The sequence below is a fragment of the Momordica charantia genome (genome assembly GCF_013281855.1).
Source record: "Momordica charantia cultivar OHB3-1 chromosome 5 unlocalized genomic scaffold, Mcharantia_2.0 BLBB01000005.1, whole genome shotgun sequence".
Taxonomy (NCBI): Eukaryota; Viridiplantae; Streptophyta; class Magnoliopsida; order Cucurbitales; family Cucurbitaceae; genus Momordica; species Momordica charantia.
In genome coordinates this window covers 22,778,211-22,795,935 of record NW_028275163.1, presented here as the reverse complement: position 1 = coordinate 22,795,935, position 17,725 = coordinate 22,778,211, and the positions used below count along the sequence as shown (strand labels likewise).

The 17,725-nt window shown below is 31.9% G+C and overlaps 1 protein-coding gene across 1 annotated transcript; it reads left to right on the top strand.

Annotated features, from left to right (window-relative positions):
• The first annotated feature begins 9,365 nt into the window (after positions 1-9,365).
• On the top strand, positions 9,366-10,765 carry LOC111014369 (ethylene-responsive transcription factor ERF024). Its single transcript, XM_022289064.2, has one exon. It carries the CDS (start codon positions 9,586-9,588, stop codon positions 10,138-10,140), a length of 555 nt encoding a protein of 184 aa, XP_022144756.1. The 5' UTR covers positions 9,366-9,585; the 3' UTR covers positions 10,141-10,765.
• The last annotated feature ends 6,960 nt before the right edge of the window (positions 10,766-17,725 follow it).

The window sequence follows — 17,725 nt, the reverse complement described above, 5'->3', positions numbered from 1 at the left end:
ACAAAAGACACCCTTAATCCTCCTGCAGGATCACAAACTAAACCGCTCCAAAAGATCCCAAAACTCCAAGTAGGAACGCATCCTACTCATTCCCACAAACCACTCGGCCACGAGTAGTCCAAACACAAGTTACAGAAACCCAGACGCGATCTGACCGAAACCCTAGAAACATGGACATATAAAGAAAGGAAAAAAAGTGGAAATTGGGAAGAGATGGATAGATAGATAGATGGGCATGTAAGACTGCAGAAGAATCTGAGAGCGTGTGGGAAGTCAGAAAGAAGAGAGAGAGAGAGAGCAGGTCAGAGAGATCTGATAGGTTTGCTTTTGGAAGAGCAGAACGTTCCATCCATGCATTTGCTACAGTTCACTATTTATAATAATAACAACAAAAAGCATGCACGAGTGGCCCATAAACTCCGCTGTTCAGGTGCTGCCCCTTCTGCCCCTCTAAAATTTCTCCCAACACCCCTCAACTTTCCCTTATTTCCATTTCCCACCCCCTCAACTTTCCATTATTTCCGTTTCCCACCCCCTCCCTCCCTTCGCAGGGCCCCTCTCCTTTTAGCTGGCACTCACCATGCCCTATTACAGATTGTTTATGAACAAAAAAAAAAAAGAACTTTTTTGTAAATTTTTTTCAAGTGGGGCCCTTTATTTTTTGCCTTTTTGTAGAATCGGATCGTAGAAAGGGAGTGGGCTCCACCTGATGCCTATATTATGTTCTCCATTTTTCTCTTCCATTGGAAATCAGGTGGTTTCAGAGAGATTCAATGCGTATAGACTATATAATGGACTTTCTTGCACTCAATAACTAGCACCATTTTCTTTCTTTCTTTCCTTTTCGGATTCTTAATCTTGATTGTTGAAATAGAAAAAAAAAATGGGGAGAAGAGGAATAAATTTAGCGAGGGTGTGAGTCGAAATTCGAAAAATCGGGTTGACTGGGTCGGTTTGGAATAGTAAAAGTTGTCCGGTTTAGTTTAAGTTTAAATCAGTTTGATTGAGTTTTTGGTGAGAAAATGAAGTCAGAACCAACAAATCACACTGTTAAAGGACCCTAATATGGAAAAAAAAATGACAGGTTAATAATAGACATGAACTACTCCCACTCTTGGGATGAAACCTATGAATATTGATACATACATCATTAAAATTTAATCGTTTAGTTTGATAAATAACACTATATGTTAGATTTTTTTTTTTTTTTGTTATCCCAAGTGTTACTAAAGAAATTAATGTGACTTTTATTGAAAGATATATTAAGTATTATCACTAGAAACAAGTTGTTAGAATATTTTATGGTATTAATTGAAACTACATCGACTATATATATATATATAAACTTTTAGCGGCAAATGATTTGAATAATGATATATCGAATCAATCCATAGATTTGAATCAAATGGTGGGGTTGAACTTTTTGTACCCCTAATGCATGATAGTGAGAACCAATATTATTATAGATAACATATCAAGGAGTTGAATGATTACAAGAGGAAAATAAACAAAAGAGATTATGAAACATATAGAGGTTGGTTTGTGGATTTAAGAACAAATTAAATGGAGGGAGAGAAAATATAGTCAACATGGGGTTTGATGGCTGGCTGGGAAAAGAAAAGAAAAGAAAAGAAAAGAAAAATGATGTATTTTTTTTAAATACAATTTGTGGAGTGAGGTTCGAACTCATGATATTTTGGTTAGAGATATATGCCTTAACCATTTGAATTATGTTCGATTTGGCAAAGAAAATTATGTATTGATGCAAGAGGGATGATTTTGAAAATTAATTAGTTATGAATTTGCCAACCAAAACCAACCATGGCTTAGCTTTTTGGATGATTGTAATTAAAAGTTGTGTTAAAAGGAATTAATAAGGGAGAGTGAGTTGTCACCCCCTAATAATAATAATAAAATATAATCATATAGAAAGGACTTCATAATCATGAACTACAAGAAAGTTGGTGGCTTTAATTTTCAAGTACTAATTAAAGGAGTATCTTTTTAATGGCAAAAGTATCTTTGTTTTAAATCATCAAATCCCATCAACCAGTAAAATTTGTCTCCCTTCAAAAAATTCCATATCTCAATTTTCAAACCTAAGAGTAGAGGTTATTGTTCTTTAGCTTGTCTTATATTTAAAAAACAAAATTTTTAGTTTAAATGTTTTCCCTCTCATCCATCCACTTTGTGTAATATAAGTAATTAGAATGTAATATGTAATTGTTTCCTTACCAAAAGTATTAACTTTATCCCTAATTGCTTGGATTTGATTTTTATATTGTCTAAACGTTTACTTTCTTTTATCTCCTAGATGGGTCTAGGTTAAAAAAACTAGACCCATTATGGTATGTACAGAAAATCCAAATTCGAGATATGAAAGAAACCGAAAGTATATATTTAAAGTGAAGAAGAATCAAATTCGTATAGTTAAAAAGTCATGTTAATCTTCTTTTGGATGGCGTGAAACACATCATATACCAATAATAAAGTCTCAAACGTTCTCGATAGAGAGGCTGGATTCTGCTCGACTTCCATTATAAATTTCGAGTTACACAAAAGAAAGAGGGAGAAAAGAGAGGAGAAAAATGGTTAAGCACAGCCATAAATATGGAAAGGCAGAGTTGTAAAATTCTATTTTTTATTTTTCAAAATAATAATAAAAAAAAGATAGCATAATTAGGAAGGGAAGGACACAAGTTGATTGCTACCATGTTTGTGATTTTTCTTTTCAAAACAAAAAAAAGGGGGAAAAAGAGAGGGAGGGAGAATAAAGTAAAGCCCAATACTAAGTTTGGCTTTGGCCCAAAGCACAAGAAATGGACCATTTGGCAGGCCCTGAAAAATAGTACTATAAATTTTTATTTTGACAAAGATAATTATTTAACTTCAATATTGTTAAAACCTAAAAAAATTAATGGTATTAAACTATCATTTTTATTTTAGAATTTGTGTATAATGTTTTTACACTTTTAATGTTGGTCTCAATGTAAAAAATGAGAAGTTAAAAGCAATGAATAGAAATATTTATTATAATTATCAATAAAATTATGTCAGGGTATAAATACGATGCAGTCTATTATAACTTAGTGATATTCTTTTCAGTTTGAACCTACACACACATGATTTGTCGATGTTAACCCGACATAACATATTCGTGTTTTGAAGTGCAAAATAGTAAAAGGCTTATAAATTCCTAATTTGACCTTCATATGACCTACTTCGGAAGGGTGTTGTGGTCAATAAGATCAGTTGGTTAAATCCTAGTTATTGACTTTTGTCAACTAATTATATGAACTTTTAAGCCTCTCTATACAATTGTTGAGCTAATTACCTGTGTAATATGGAACAACCACACATTTTCATCATGCAAATATTAATGATCTTATATATTTTTAGAGTGTGTTTAGATTAACTTTTCGAGTGATTCTGAAGGGCCAAAAGTTATTTCTTTTTTTAATCTAGAGTATTTGCCGCGCCTTCCTCCCTGACTTTACTTTCCTAGCTATCAAGCCAATAGAAAAAATCCCTTTCTGGCCGACGGGATAATGGTGAAGGTAAGGTAACGTTGTGATTCTTGCTCCGAAAATAGACTGAAGGTATTCGAGTTATTGGCTCGTCCAACTCGATAACATTCATGAGTCGCTCGTTCAACTGTCCCTCGGAGACATGGTCGAGAAGTATCATGCATGGTTGCTTTTAGAGGTAGGGCTTGCATCTGAAAAGGCCCTAATTGTTGCCCGAAGCCTCGCCTAGATCTCATATTTCCCACGTAGTCTGTCAGTCAAACCAACGATTCTCTTCTCAAAGTAATAGAGAGATTCTTTTTCCTTTTTTGGTACGATATGTAGCTTCGCAAGCTAGGAGCACATCATCGGGGTAGGGCGAAAACGAACATATATAGGATCATCATCATGGTCATTTTCTTGTTTCTCTTGTAGAGAGATGGTCGAGCAAGAAGCGGGCAAGCATAGGTAGCCGATAGCAGCAATCGACCATCTTAAGCAGCAAGAGAAAGCAGGACCGCACGAGTAGCAAGCAAACACAGGAATAAACCAAAATGATTTTTGGGTTATCAAATTGATTTATAATAATTTTTTTTGAAGAATAACTTTAAAGTTGATTTTCTAAAAAATATTGACCGAGTCACTCTAAAATCACTTTATAGTAATGTGGAATATTTTGTAAGATTACTTTTAGATGTAGTGTAAAACCAAACAAACATGGGATTAAAATCACCTTTTAAGAAAATGTAACTAAACACAAAAATATTTTAATTAAAACCATTTTCCGTTTAGAATGTGTTTTAAGAAAATATATATTTTTTAAAGAAGTGATTAAATTAAAAGGTATGTCAAACTCACTCTTAATATGATCATATGCTTAATTCCAAAACTTTTTTTTTCGTTAACCCGAAATCGATGTCGTGTGGTTTTGCCAGTTGGATCGCTATAACCAAGGGGTGTCGACGACCAACCAACACTGTAACTGACGTTGTCGAACTCGCACCTGAATGGAGGGAGGAGGGTAGAAAGTCTCGATTACACACTCTGCAGGGCTCAAATCGGAGAGGGGTATCCCCATTCGGCTACAAACCCATCATCGAACAACAAATCTCAACTCATTAATATACTACACTAACACGTGTGAGAGGTCCACATAAAACACTATATTTTTCTAACATTGAATTTTACTTGTAAACTTTCGTATTCATTAAAATCTATGTCAATCATATCTCAACTGATTAAGACATAAAGTAACATTCTTTGTAAGATCAGATATTCAAATCCTCACCCACACCCACTCCCATCCATTCTCGACGATTGAAAAAAAAATCTTTAAAATTCCCAACAAAACTTGTGTATTAAAAAAGGAAAAGTTAGAAAAGATTGAATGAGTAATATGTTAACATCAAAAGGAAAGTTCTGTCTCCTTTCTTGAGGACGAATTAGTTCAAAACAACACATCTCTTAAATCAAAATCAAGTTGGAAGAAGAAAAAAAGATGGTCAAAAAATTTCTTCCATCTCTCAAAAGTGACAAAGAAATGGAAAGGGAGTGTTTTTTTTGGTGGTTAAGTTCATGAATCGACGTCGTATCAATTTGAAACAACTCCAAACAAACGCGTCCCACATAGAAGATCTCAGCAGTTCATCACAATGGCGGCAGCTTTATGTCAAAAAATTCCACACGCTTCTTCATAATCATATATCTTCATCTTATTTGATTAAGACGGCAGAGGATATACTATATATCGTTTTCCGAGTCTGTCTCGAGTCGGGTCGGGAATTTTCGTTCCAATTGATAGCTTGAGAAAATTCGAGGGCGTGAATTAATAACTCTCAACTTTGAATGTAGTTTGAACACACTATATACAACTCGAAAGTTATGTTATGGTCCTATGATGTTGGGTTTTGGCAAAATATTGGAATGAAAGTTTGAAAGAATACAATGATGGTCTCCATATGTTAGGAGTTGTCCCACATCAGATGAGGAGGTGTGTTCCAACTACTATAAAAGGAGTTCATGGGCTTGAGTTTTAATTATCCCAATTGAAATACTTTTAAGTCTCGTATACCAGCTCTAGTTAAGTTTTTACAAGTTAATTGTTGTGTTTCTTTGTTTCATTACTTTCTTTAAATTTCTCAGGAGATTTTTTCCCATCATACGTCACATGAGTGGAAATTAAACATCATAATAAAAGTATAGTTCAACAGATCATAGATCCTTTGAAGTTAACATTGAGGGACTCATAAGTACATTCTATGCATCCTTGCTAATTAAATATCAGCTCGACCAACTATTTAACTATATTAATTAAGGTTTTTAATGTACGTTATAATCGAGCATTATGTTGGTGCAAGGTTCTATTTGCAGGTGATCAGTGTTGAATAAATTAGCGCAGCCCTGATACCACTTGTTGAATAAATTAGCACAAAAGGAAAGAGATAATCACTTGAAGAAACAAACTTTTATTAGAAAAGTATGAATATGGACTCTTTTGATGAAAGACTCTCCCATACTTTCTAACCTTCCTCTCTTTCTTCACTCACTTCATTTGATTCACTCTCTTCACTCGATTCACATGGACATCTCTCTTATTTATATGAGAAAGATCCTTAGGAGCCTAAACAAAAAGATCATTCTAGGCTTCTCCTAAATTTTACATATTCTAGATAATTCTTTATCTATACTTATCCAAAAGATTTCTCTAGAATCCGTTGGAGCCTAAAGAAAAGGTCTAAAATGTTTCTAGACCGGTTTCTTTTAGATATTTATTTACCATCTTCAAGAAAAATCTAGAAAGACTCGCTATTACCCCTAAGAGAAATATGTAGACACTCCAAAAAGATTTTAGATAGTTAGTGTTATATTTCAACAATCAGCTCCCTTGTCTCAGAATCGTTCATTTCAGCTTGCCTACTAAAGTGTCACCTCGATCAAATTCGGGATCGACAATATCTATACTAGGGATCAAATATAGTGTATTTTTTATTAATTGAAAATAAATCATTGTAAATTATTTTTATAATTTCCTTAAACCCGTTTTCAACTTGTATACGCTAATTAAATAATATTCTAAAAAGTAGAATGATGGTGAAATTATAAAGCACTACTTTAATTAGGTGATTGGTCTCTCATTACTTTACTGTTGATTTACTTCACATGCAAGTTAATTAATCCAATAGAATTGTGGTTGTGGTATTAGACATTACAAAAATGTGAGGACTCATAAATTATTTTTATTTTTATTTTTACATTTAAAACATTTGTTTTTTGAGGATTTTTTTTAAAAGAAAAACTTTTAAAGTACATCTTTTAGGTACCTTATTAATTTTTCAAGTAATTAAGTATTATTACAATTTCTTTTCTTGTCTCTCTCTTTTTTTTTTTAAGATACCAACCATTCCAATAAGAGGTATGTGAGTGTAGAAACAAGGAAACAGAAAAACATGTTTGGTAATCCTTTGTACAAATTTGGTTAATCAATTTTTTTCTTATATAAGTGTAGAAAGATAACAAAAAAAAAAAAAGTAATGGCCTGTTTGGTACGTAACATTCTTATTTCTCGTTTCTTGTTTACGCTTTTTTAATAGATAGAAATGAAATTACATTTGATAATTATTTCTTTTTACTAGTGCTTTTTTTATCCATTGAAAAAAGATATCGAGAAACATGTTTACGTTAACTTTTTCCTGTTTTCATTCTCTAAATTTTTTTTAATTAAAAAAAAATCAAAATTTTATATGAAATTTAAAATTTTTATTAAATATTCAAAATTGGTATGTTATTTATATTTTATAATCATGAATTTTATAAGTCAAGAATGATAAAATAATATTTTTGAAAAAAAAAATAGAAATAAGAACCAAAGGAACTAGAAACTTGATTTTGCTATGTTAAACAATACTCATGCACAATTTTAGAAATATTGTTTACGAGAAACCACGAATAGTTACGAAACACTTGAATTTCTCAAAAATTAAAAATGAGAAACGAGAAACAAGACACAAAACATTATCAAACGAGTAATTGATCAGAGAAATTTTTTTTTTCTCCTTAATGAAAAAAGAAAAAAAAAAGAAGAAATTTTTTTCATTTTTTGGAATTTAGTTAAAACTTAAAAATGGTTGCACAAAGTGTGGTAAGATAAAAATTAAATGATCAAAGAAATTGATATCTAATTAATAGACTAATAATGTCCTTAGTTTTTTTTTAATTATTAATAAGTTATCTTGTTAAATTGTTTCATTATGCCAAGCATGATGTCATGTCATTAATACAATAGTTTTATATAATTCTGTATAATTTTATTTGGAGTGTTACACTTCAATTTTTCTTTGATTTTAATGTGTAATTTCTACATCTAACTTGGTTAATATCAATCAGTACTTTCCCCAATTTGACTAGAATCAAATTACTTAATAATGTGACTAATTGATCAAACTATTAAATTATCTATTTAAGAAAACCCTCTTAAAATCGACTCTTAAATTTTAGATAACTAAATTTTTTCAATAGAGTCATCTCAATAAAAAATACAAAAAAATGACTCATTCGGTAATGCGTTCGTGTTTCTTTTTTTTCTTTTTTAATAAATAGAAACACAACTACTTTTATTAATTATTTCTTGTTTCTTCCTTTCTCTTTTTATTTAAAAATATTGCATCGAAATATTTTGTTTGGTAATTTTTATTGCTTCTCGTTCCCTAAAATTTTAAATTTAAAAAAGTAAAATGTTTATATGAAAATTAAATTTTGTAATTAAATATTTAAAATTTTATCTTATATTTATCTTTTCATATAATTATTATGTACTTAAAAAATTAAAAACAAAAGAATAAAAATGAAAAATTTATTTTGTTTTTTCCAAAACTAATTTCTTAAAAATGAGAAACCAGAAAAGGAAAAAAATAGTTATCAAATACTTGCAATTTTTAAAAGTTGGAAACGAGAAAGGAAAATGAGAATGTTGCAAAAAAGGATTCTTAAAATATATTTTTTCTGAGAAATGAGGGGTCCCTCTCTCTATATGTATGTATTGGAAAGAAAGGGGTCTTCTTCAATCAAAGTAATTTCTCTCTGTCTATGTATGGGGAAATTAGGGTTTTTCTTCAATCAAATCTCTCCCTCATGTATAGGAAAAATTATAGTATATCCTTAAAAAAAAATCCCCTAATCAAATTAGGATTTTCTCAAGTCACATATAAAGCAACTTCCAGTCTTCCATCAATCAATGACCTCTTGCATATATAAGTATAGGAAATTAGGAAGGAAAAAAAATCCTAATCAAATTAGGAGTTTCTCCTGTACTAAAAAAAATTAGGATTTTCTCCCTATAAATAATAAGTATGTAGAGGAAAAGTAGGGAAAAAAACACAAATCAAATTAGGGTTTTCTCTGTAAGTAAGTATGTATAGGATAATTAGGAAAAAAAAAACAATAATCAAATTAGGGTTTTCACTATAAGTATATGTACTATAGGGATCCATTTTATGGTCAGTTTAGTTGGAGAGAAATAATAGAACTTTCGCAGATGTCTCCAATTATTGTTTTAGCTTTCTCTTTACCTTCTAAGTCTATTTCTTTTTGTAACTACGATATCTCATCCGATCACTTAATTTGAGCGTTTTTATTTAGCATTCCTCTCTTGTTGTAGGAGAAAAAAACAATATTCCTCTCTCTCTCTCGTATGGCCTGATCTTGATGAAGCCACCATTATGTCCCACAATGTTTGAACTAATTGGATTTCTTACAAACTTTCCACATATATTTGATAATCCAAATGTTCCCCCAAATCCTGTGTCAACTCAAACTCCATATAATGCCCTCTAAATCCTCCACTATTTCTCAATCTTGACGTCCAAAAGTTTCAAATATCTCTTTCTTTCTCTCTCTTCTCTCTCTCGTCGCCCAAATCACCAAGCAGCTGGCTCCGCCTGTGGCTTTACAGAACTCCGTTCATCTCCAACTGGTCTGCACTCTCCTTCTCCTTCTTCTCCCAATTCAATCCCTCCATAAATGGCTTCTCTCTCCTTCTTCACTCCCACCTCCACCCTCTTCTTCTTCCCTTTTCCCAATTGTCATGGCTTCCTCCGGCCGCCACCCCGTCTACCGAGGCGTTCGCCGCCGCAACACCAGCAAATGGGTCTCTGAAATTCGCGAGCCGAGGAAGCCTAATCGGATTTGGCTCGGCACTTTTCCCACTCCTGAAATGGCTGCAGTCGCCTACGATGTCGCCGCCCTTGCCCTCAAGGGCCAGGACGCGGAGCTCAACTTCCCTAACTCCGCCTCCTCTCTCCCTGTCCCTGCTTCCCGCTCCCCGTCCGATATTCAGGCAGCTGCTGCTTCGGCTGCTGCTGCGCTCGGAGCGGCCGCCGCGGCCATGGAGGCTGGGAATTCTCATCCCCGTAACTATTCGTCGTCGGGAACTCATTATGGTGACGTCCGTGGAGCACGATATGATCAAGGGGAGTCAGGGAGTGAGTTTATTGACGAGGATTTGATCTTTGATATGCCTAACGTTTTAATGAACATGGCTGAGGGAATGCTCCTCAGCCCCCCTCGTTTCAACGTCCACGGCGGAGACAACGATGACGGAGACGACGACGGAGACCAAAACCTTTGGAATTTTCCCTAAAAGCACCAAATTATTATATCAACCTCCCACCATTATTATATAACTATAACAACAAATATATATATATATATATACCTGGTATATAATTTCATAGACCTTGTATATTCGTGTGTATATATATATATATAAAAGAGAGAGGTGCTGTTATATCGCACCCTTCATATTAATCTCTCGAATTATACTTCCTATTGATCCTCAGGTTCTTCTTCAACAATGAATTCAAGTACGTTTCTGCAATAGTCAAATCATGTTCCAAAAGAACACGAAAAAAGTGACCTTTTGCCAAGAATTTGAAGAAATAGCCAAGCAGAACCCATCGATTGTTTTCCCTTTAGAAATTTAAATCGAAACCCATGAGATGAACCCTAATCAACTGCAGCTCTTGCTCTTATCTTTTTCCTCGAAAGCTTATTCTTCGGAGACTCGAAAGGCCGCCATGGCCGAAAAATTTGGAGAGATCTTTGAGTATGTGAAGTATGAGTATTTGGAGAGTAAATTTTTTCAGCTGCGGCTGTGGTTTCCATTGAAAAGGAGAGCAGTCGTTTGGTGAAGAAACAAGCAAAAGCAAAGCAAGTTGGGAGGTTAAGTCAGTTGAAATAATGAGAAGTTTGATTGAACGAGGGACTTTCTAGGCATGTGTGGTTTGCATTTTATCAAATATTTTATGGTTGCTAAGATTTTAAATCGGATAAAATATATTTTATCGTCAACATCTATCTTACTATCTTACTGTTTACTACCACTTACTCTTTACTGCCACTAAAAAATTAACAGGTCATGAAAGAAATATTCTCTCTCTTCTATTTGTCAATCAAAATTTTAACGGCGATTCACAAAAGATAGGTGTCAGATTATTTGCTAATTTTTGTATAATTTAGTATAGGTGTAGATTATTTGCTAACTTTTGTATTATTTAGTATAGGTGTAAAAATTTGAACTTTTAATTTATAAATAATTATTAATACCTTGACTAGTTGAGTTAGATTGAAGGGGTGTGTAAAATTTTAGCCAAATTAATTATTGCCACTTGCTTTCCCATCCCACATTTCCATTGTTGGTATTTAGTCAAAATGATTCCTAACTTCAGGGTCCCACACCAAGATTATAAAAAATAAAAATTAATAAAAAATGGAAAAAAAAAATAAATTGCATTCTCTAGAACAATGTGAATACCATTGTGAATCCTATATTTATGGGTTTACATATATACTTGTTTAATTTTTGTAACACTTATCTTTTAATCTTCTAGTATTATTAAATATACCAAACCAACTTTTTTTTCTTTTTAAAAGAAAACACGACCTTTCATTCAAAAAATATATAAAAAAAACATCTCCTATCTTTTCTTTTTTTAGAGGTACCATCTCATTAAATGTAGGTAGGAATGGCAAAACTACCTGCCGGTACGCAACTCGATTGGGTAGGAGATTCCCCGGTTTGACCAGGGACAGCATCAAACCGGAGATTCCAATCGGGTTCCCCGGCAGGGACGGGGATTGGTCCCCCCACTCCGTTTAATTTTTTATTACTTTTTCTATTTTTTTATATAATAATATTAATATATATTAATTTTATAAATAATTTAAAATTAAAAAAAAAACTCAAACTAATACCCCATTTAGCCACTTTTTATTCACTTTTTATATTAATAATAACAAAAATTAATTTTAAAAAATTAAAAATTAAATTAAAAAATTAGAAAAATGTATTTATAACGGGGACGAGTTCCAGGGAATTCCCGCCCCATCCCTGCCCCCAAAATTTCAGGGACGGGGGCAGGGGTGGGGATGGCTCCCCGACCCCACCTTGCCCCGTCTGGTAACCACAGGTGATCCACAAGTAAGGGGCTGCCTGTCCCGTCCCGAATAGACGAACATCCCTAAAGGTAGGTGAGAAACATACAAAAGCGGGAGGCTTAAAGCGTTTCAATTAAGAGAAATGGTAGATATATATCATAATTACACAAGAGTTTTGATTTAGAGGACGATGAAGAGCTCTTATATCCTCCCAAAGATTAGTTAGAAAACTTTTATTTTTTTTGAAAAAATTAGAAAACTATTGTTGTCCGCGTGCTTGACTATTTCTCTCCAACCAAATATTCCTAAACATGGCTCCAAATTGCATTGCATTGCTCCATATAATGTCTTCTACTTCTCTCATCTCATTTTTCACTTTTTTTCCTTCCATAGAATTTGTTTCTATGCAAAAGAAAAAAAAAATGTAATTGGTTGACGTGTCACATTCACACTCTGATGAGCTAAGAAAACTGAGTGAATGGAATGTCTGCATAAGAAGAAACACTGACCCTCCACCTTCCTTTTACAATGGCTCCCAAAGTCATGCATCTATTTGATTATTGTCCCTCGCATATATATTCCAAAGTTATTACGCCTCAATTTAAAACTAAATTCTCCTGTATCCCTTTTATGTTTGGTTAGCTTCGAGAATTTTCAATGATAGTGTAAAGTTGTTCGAGGAATTATATTGATATCTTTCAAACTCTTTCGTTATGAATAACAAGAATCAAATATGTCCATGATTTTTAAATTTACAACCAAATTTGACATGTAATTAAGAATAATAATATATGTTATGTTTATTCATTTTAAGATGCACGTACTTTTCATGGGTGTCTTGCTTTTTTGATATGGCGCGTTCCTTAAAACTTACTTGATTGAAATAGAAAAAAAATATATTTCAAGGACAGAGTTATTTTAGGGGTCAGATTGATCCTAAGTCATTTTTATCTGGCAGAACTTTTGAAACTTCTAATTATATTCACATGATGAAAAGAAATGAAAAGCTAAACAATCATGTTTCTTTACTCTAAGTTTGGTATTGTTTGTAAGGGGTCCCTTACTCCATGAGGTGAAAAAGAGGGGTGGTTGGGGGTAATTTGAAAGTTTTTATAGGTACATAAAGAAAAAATAGATGTGTTTTTCATATAACTTTAAATCAAAGTTATGAGGAAATATGGAAGATGACCAAATTGTACACTTGTGTCGGGTTATATAAATGGATGTGCTTAAACAAGGGACGAGACCTTCGACGTGGAGGGCGAAAGAGAAGGAATAAATTGCAACTACGTCTCATGAACTTTTTTAATAAGGCAGTACGATCGTATAGATAGGAATTTATGAGTGTTTTCATAAGTATATGATTTGGTATTTTGTTGATTTATTTCTTGCACATTTAGAAGAGAGAGCACTGAATCATTTTCAGGAAAAAAAAATACATGAGCTTTTTTTTCATACAAAGAAGAGGTAAAATATATATATATATATATATATACACTTGGAGCAAAGTACCTTTTTACCCCTCTACTATTTTTTTCCCAGAATGATAGCCAAATTTCATTGGACAGAGGCCTTTAACAAAGGGCCCTCTATTGGAGAGCTGCTGTCCTGTGATTCCCTTTGTTATTTTGAGAGAATATTTTATTTTTTAACTATTTTTCGAGTGGTTTATGTGCGTAATAAAGAAAAATGAAATAAAATTATATGATTCTCTATTAATATCATAGGAATTATTAATATCAATTTGGAGATGAAATGACACTACATAAATTTAAACTAGCCATATATATATATATACTCAGACAAATATGGAATTGTTTATGAGGTACATTTTTCACTTTTCGTCTCTAAGTAATTAGAACTTTATGTGTTAGTTAAATGTATGTACGTATGTATTAAGGGGTGGATTATTTGAATGACTTTTTAAGAAAATAAATAGTATTACCTGTGAGATTAGTCGAGATACACACAAACTATCTCAAACACTTACGAATATATATATTGTGCTTATATATATGGGGTAATATGAGTCTAAATGTTGTCTGAAATCCAAATGCTCAATTAAGATATTAGTGGCAATCTGAACATGGTTAAGGAGATAACATTATAATAATCTTCATTGAAGTTGAAGATTCAATTTCTTACTCTATAATTGTTGAACTAAAACAAATTAAGAATTGGTAGTCTATATATGAATCAATCGACAGGGTGTTGCTTATCTAAATTATTTAATTTCTTTCTATATTGTTTTAACCCTAATTAAACTTATGATATTCCAATTTCCCAATTAGGTTGTGTTTAATGCAAAGTTGACTTTAATATTAGTTTTTCTAAGACAAAATCATATGAAAAGATGAACTTTCTTAAAATATCTAGCCCCCACAAAATCCTACTCCACATCATAGATAGAACTTGGTTTTTCTTTTTATCTATAGACATCAAAACCTATTTCTAGACCATACAAATTGTGTCACATTTTTTTATATATAAAAATACCCCAAGTTGAGAATTTTAAACTTTTTTTTTTCCGGAAATTGGAGAAAGAGGATAGAGCAATCGTGAATTAAGTAGTGAAATGGAGAAAGTCAATTAGAGTTATAATTGCGATATAAAGATGATATAATTAAGCACCAAATAAAGCTTAATCATCACTCTTGTAGAACACTTGATTAATATGTGTGGTTTCATTACTTACCTCTCTCTCATGCTTTTGAGTTTTGGGTCTCTCTTTTAGAGTATCTAATATCTTAATGCATAGTTATAAATTTTCAAATAGATGGCCAAATTCTTATCTTCTAATTTTTTAGGAGAAAATAGAAAAAGCTTTCAAATCTTAACTTTTACACATGATATCGGAGGAATCACAAATAATATAAGTAGTTGCAGTTGTTCGACGAGAAATTCAATAAGAGAAATTCGAATTTATGAACTTGTATTGTATTTATGTATGTAGGTGTTACAATTAATCTCTAATATATAATCTTCTGATTAATTCTCTCAAATGTAAACTTTAATTCGAGTGCTTTTGAGCTTGTTCTCGAATCAATGAGTTTGTGCCTTCAGCTTCTAGCTAGCGTACGCATATTGAAGAATCTTTAGAGTTGGCGAAGTTTGTGGCTTGATGAAGTCTTCGGCTCGTTTGACGAAATTCGTAGCTTGATGAAGTACTTTGGTTTGTGAGGTTTTCGGCTTGTAGCTTGTGAAGTTCTTCAGTAGGTTGTTGCTTGGTGAAGAGAAGATTCATAATTCTTGAAGTCTCGTAGTTTTCAAGTCTTTCGTTCTTCAAGTCTCTTTGGTTTTGGATACTTCGCACTTTGAACGGTTGTGAATGACTCTGAATGCTCCGAAGGTTATGAATCTCAAATGCTTCTGGATCTCGAGCTGAATCCTACAAATGAGAGGTGACCTCTCTATTTATAGAGTTTTGGTGGGTCTTGTATGGGTCATGGGTTTTAATGGGCCATGGGCTTGGGCCCAATTTCCTTATGAATTTGGTCCAATTAATTGATTTCATCGTGCTACCATAAAAGAGACACGTGGCATAATTTGATTCGTTAGGACACGTGTAAATTTAGGATTCATCTTAAATATAATTTTAAATTTGAGACGCGTGACATTTAATAATTAGTCAAAATTTCCCCTTCAACATCAATAACTATTGAGAAATAAACACATAAAGAATTAGATAGATGCACATTCAAGCTCTCTGTAATGTGTATTGCTTAAATCAACCACCAGTGTAGCATGTCTTCTCTGGCAAATCCCTCCATGATACAACAACTCATTTGAAACGTTGTGTAGTTCAAGCCACTCTGCATCTAACGGTCAAGCTTAAACCTCCACAATAAAGAACACGCCTCTTTTGACTAATTTCTCTTAATAGAGCAAAAGAGAAAATATAAAAAGTGAAGATGATAGAAGATATGTTGTATAAATTTCATAGATTGTATTTTGAGTGTGGTTAGAAATATTTATAGAGAATTTTAAATTTAGAAATTAAAAAAATAAGTAATATAATCTTTAGGTATGTGAAACGGAAATCTGAAAACAAGAGATTAAAAGGAAAAAAAGGTTGCATTCTTTGTTTTCAATTTTTTCGGATATGTGGTGGGTAACAAATTTGAAAATTAAATTTCAAGTTAAAAAAATTGTTCGACATGTATTTAGAAATATATATGTAAATTAATAGTAGTTACCAAATAAATATTTAGTTTAATATAAAATAATATCAATTAATTTACGAACATTTTTGTTATAAATTTTGGGGGAATTGCATTGGTAGCAAATTAGTTTTATATATTAAACAATATAGTACCCATTTTTCACATTTTCAATATAGCAAATTTTTTAGATTCCTGATTTTGAATATTTCAGTATTCCCAAATTACCCTTTCCAGCGTACATATTACAAGTATATCAGACACTCATATCAGTAGTATATCAAATGTATATTATACATTTATATTTCAAATATATCAAACACTCATATCAATAGTATATCACATACATATCAATAGTATCGGACGTATATAAGATATATATCAAACATATATTACATAGAAACTCACATCAGGTGTATCATAATATCATCTCAATAGTATATCAGCTGTATATCAGACATATACTGTATTTAATAGGTTTTTTGTTTATCGTTGGGATTCTTCTTAGCAATCTATGATTCAATTTTTTAGAATTCCAAACTTCATACCGTATTTAATAGTTTTTTTTTCATCTCGTTATTCGTTCTATTTATTATTAGTGAGGTATTTATGTGTTTTTCATTCTATTCTAATAGGAAGTATATCAGTTGAGTATACCACACTGATATACTAATATAAGATATATTTTAGATACATCAGTGTTATATCTGACTATATCAGTGATAATCAATAAATGCTAAATAATCATATAAAAAGTTATATAAGTGGTATATCAGTTGTATATACTAACAATTCCAACATGTCGTCACATGTTATATATATACCAACAACATGTAATCACATCAGATATTCATTTTGAACCAAAACTTCGATGTCAAAAACAAATTTTTTGGTGGAACGTCATATATTTGAAAAATCAAAACACGGTTGCTATTTTGCTAATTTTTTTTGGTCATATGTCAAGTTGTCCCTAAATTTTATTAATTATTATTTTACAATGTTACATAGTTATATTATTATATTTTAAATGTTTTAATTTTAACAAAAATAAAATGAGTTTATGACCTGCAATAATATGAGTTTTTCTTTTTAATATAATTCTGCATTTTAAAATTTAAATTCAAAACCTTAAAACACTTGAAACATAAAAATGTTGTTTTCAAAATTTATATGGTTTGAATCACAAAATCTGAAATGCTACCAAATCCATATTTACTGAATCCATTTGATTCAGTAAATCTGAAAAATAAGAAAGAGAATTCGGATTGCCAATCAAATAGAACCTTAACTCTCTTCAAACATGTTTTTCTTGTTAAAAAAAAAAAAAAAAAAACCTCTCAGAACTTAAAGTCTTAATCCCGCCTGAAGAGTATATGTTCGCAAGAATGAAACTCAAGGAAATTGACGGGACTAACGACGAGTAATTTTATAAAATCATTCTTCATTTCACCCTGCCCTCTCTCTCTCATTCTAGTGCTTCTTATGCTGTTTATCGGTCACTCTCTCCCTGTGTGGATTAGTGGCTTACGTGCTGGTTAGCCGTTTTTAGAGAGAATTGTGGATTATTTCATACAACCATAATACAATTGTTGAATTTCGATATGTAATCTTTGTTGTGTTTGCCTTTTT

Coding starts and splice junctions, on each gene's coding strand:
- LOC111014369 (XM_022289064.2), top strand. CDS start 9,586: ATGGCTTCCTCCGGCCGCCACCCCGTCTACCGAGGCGTTCGCCGCCGC.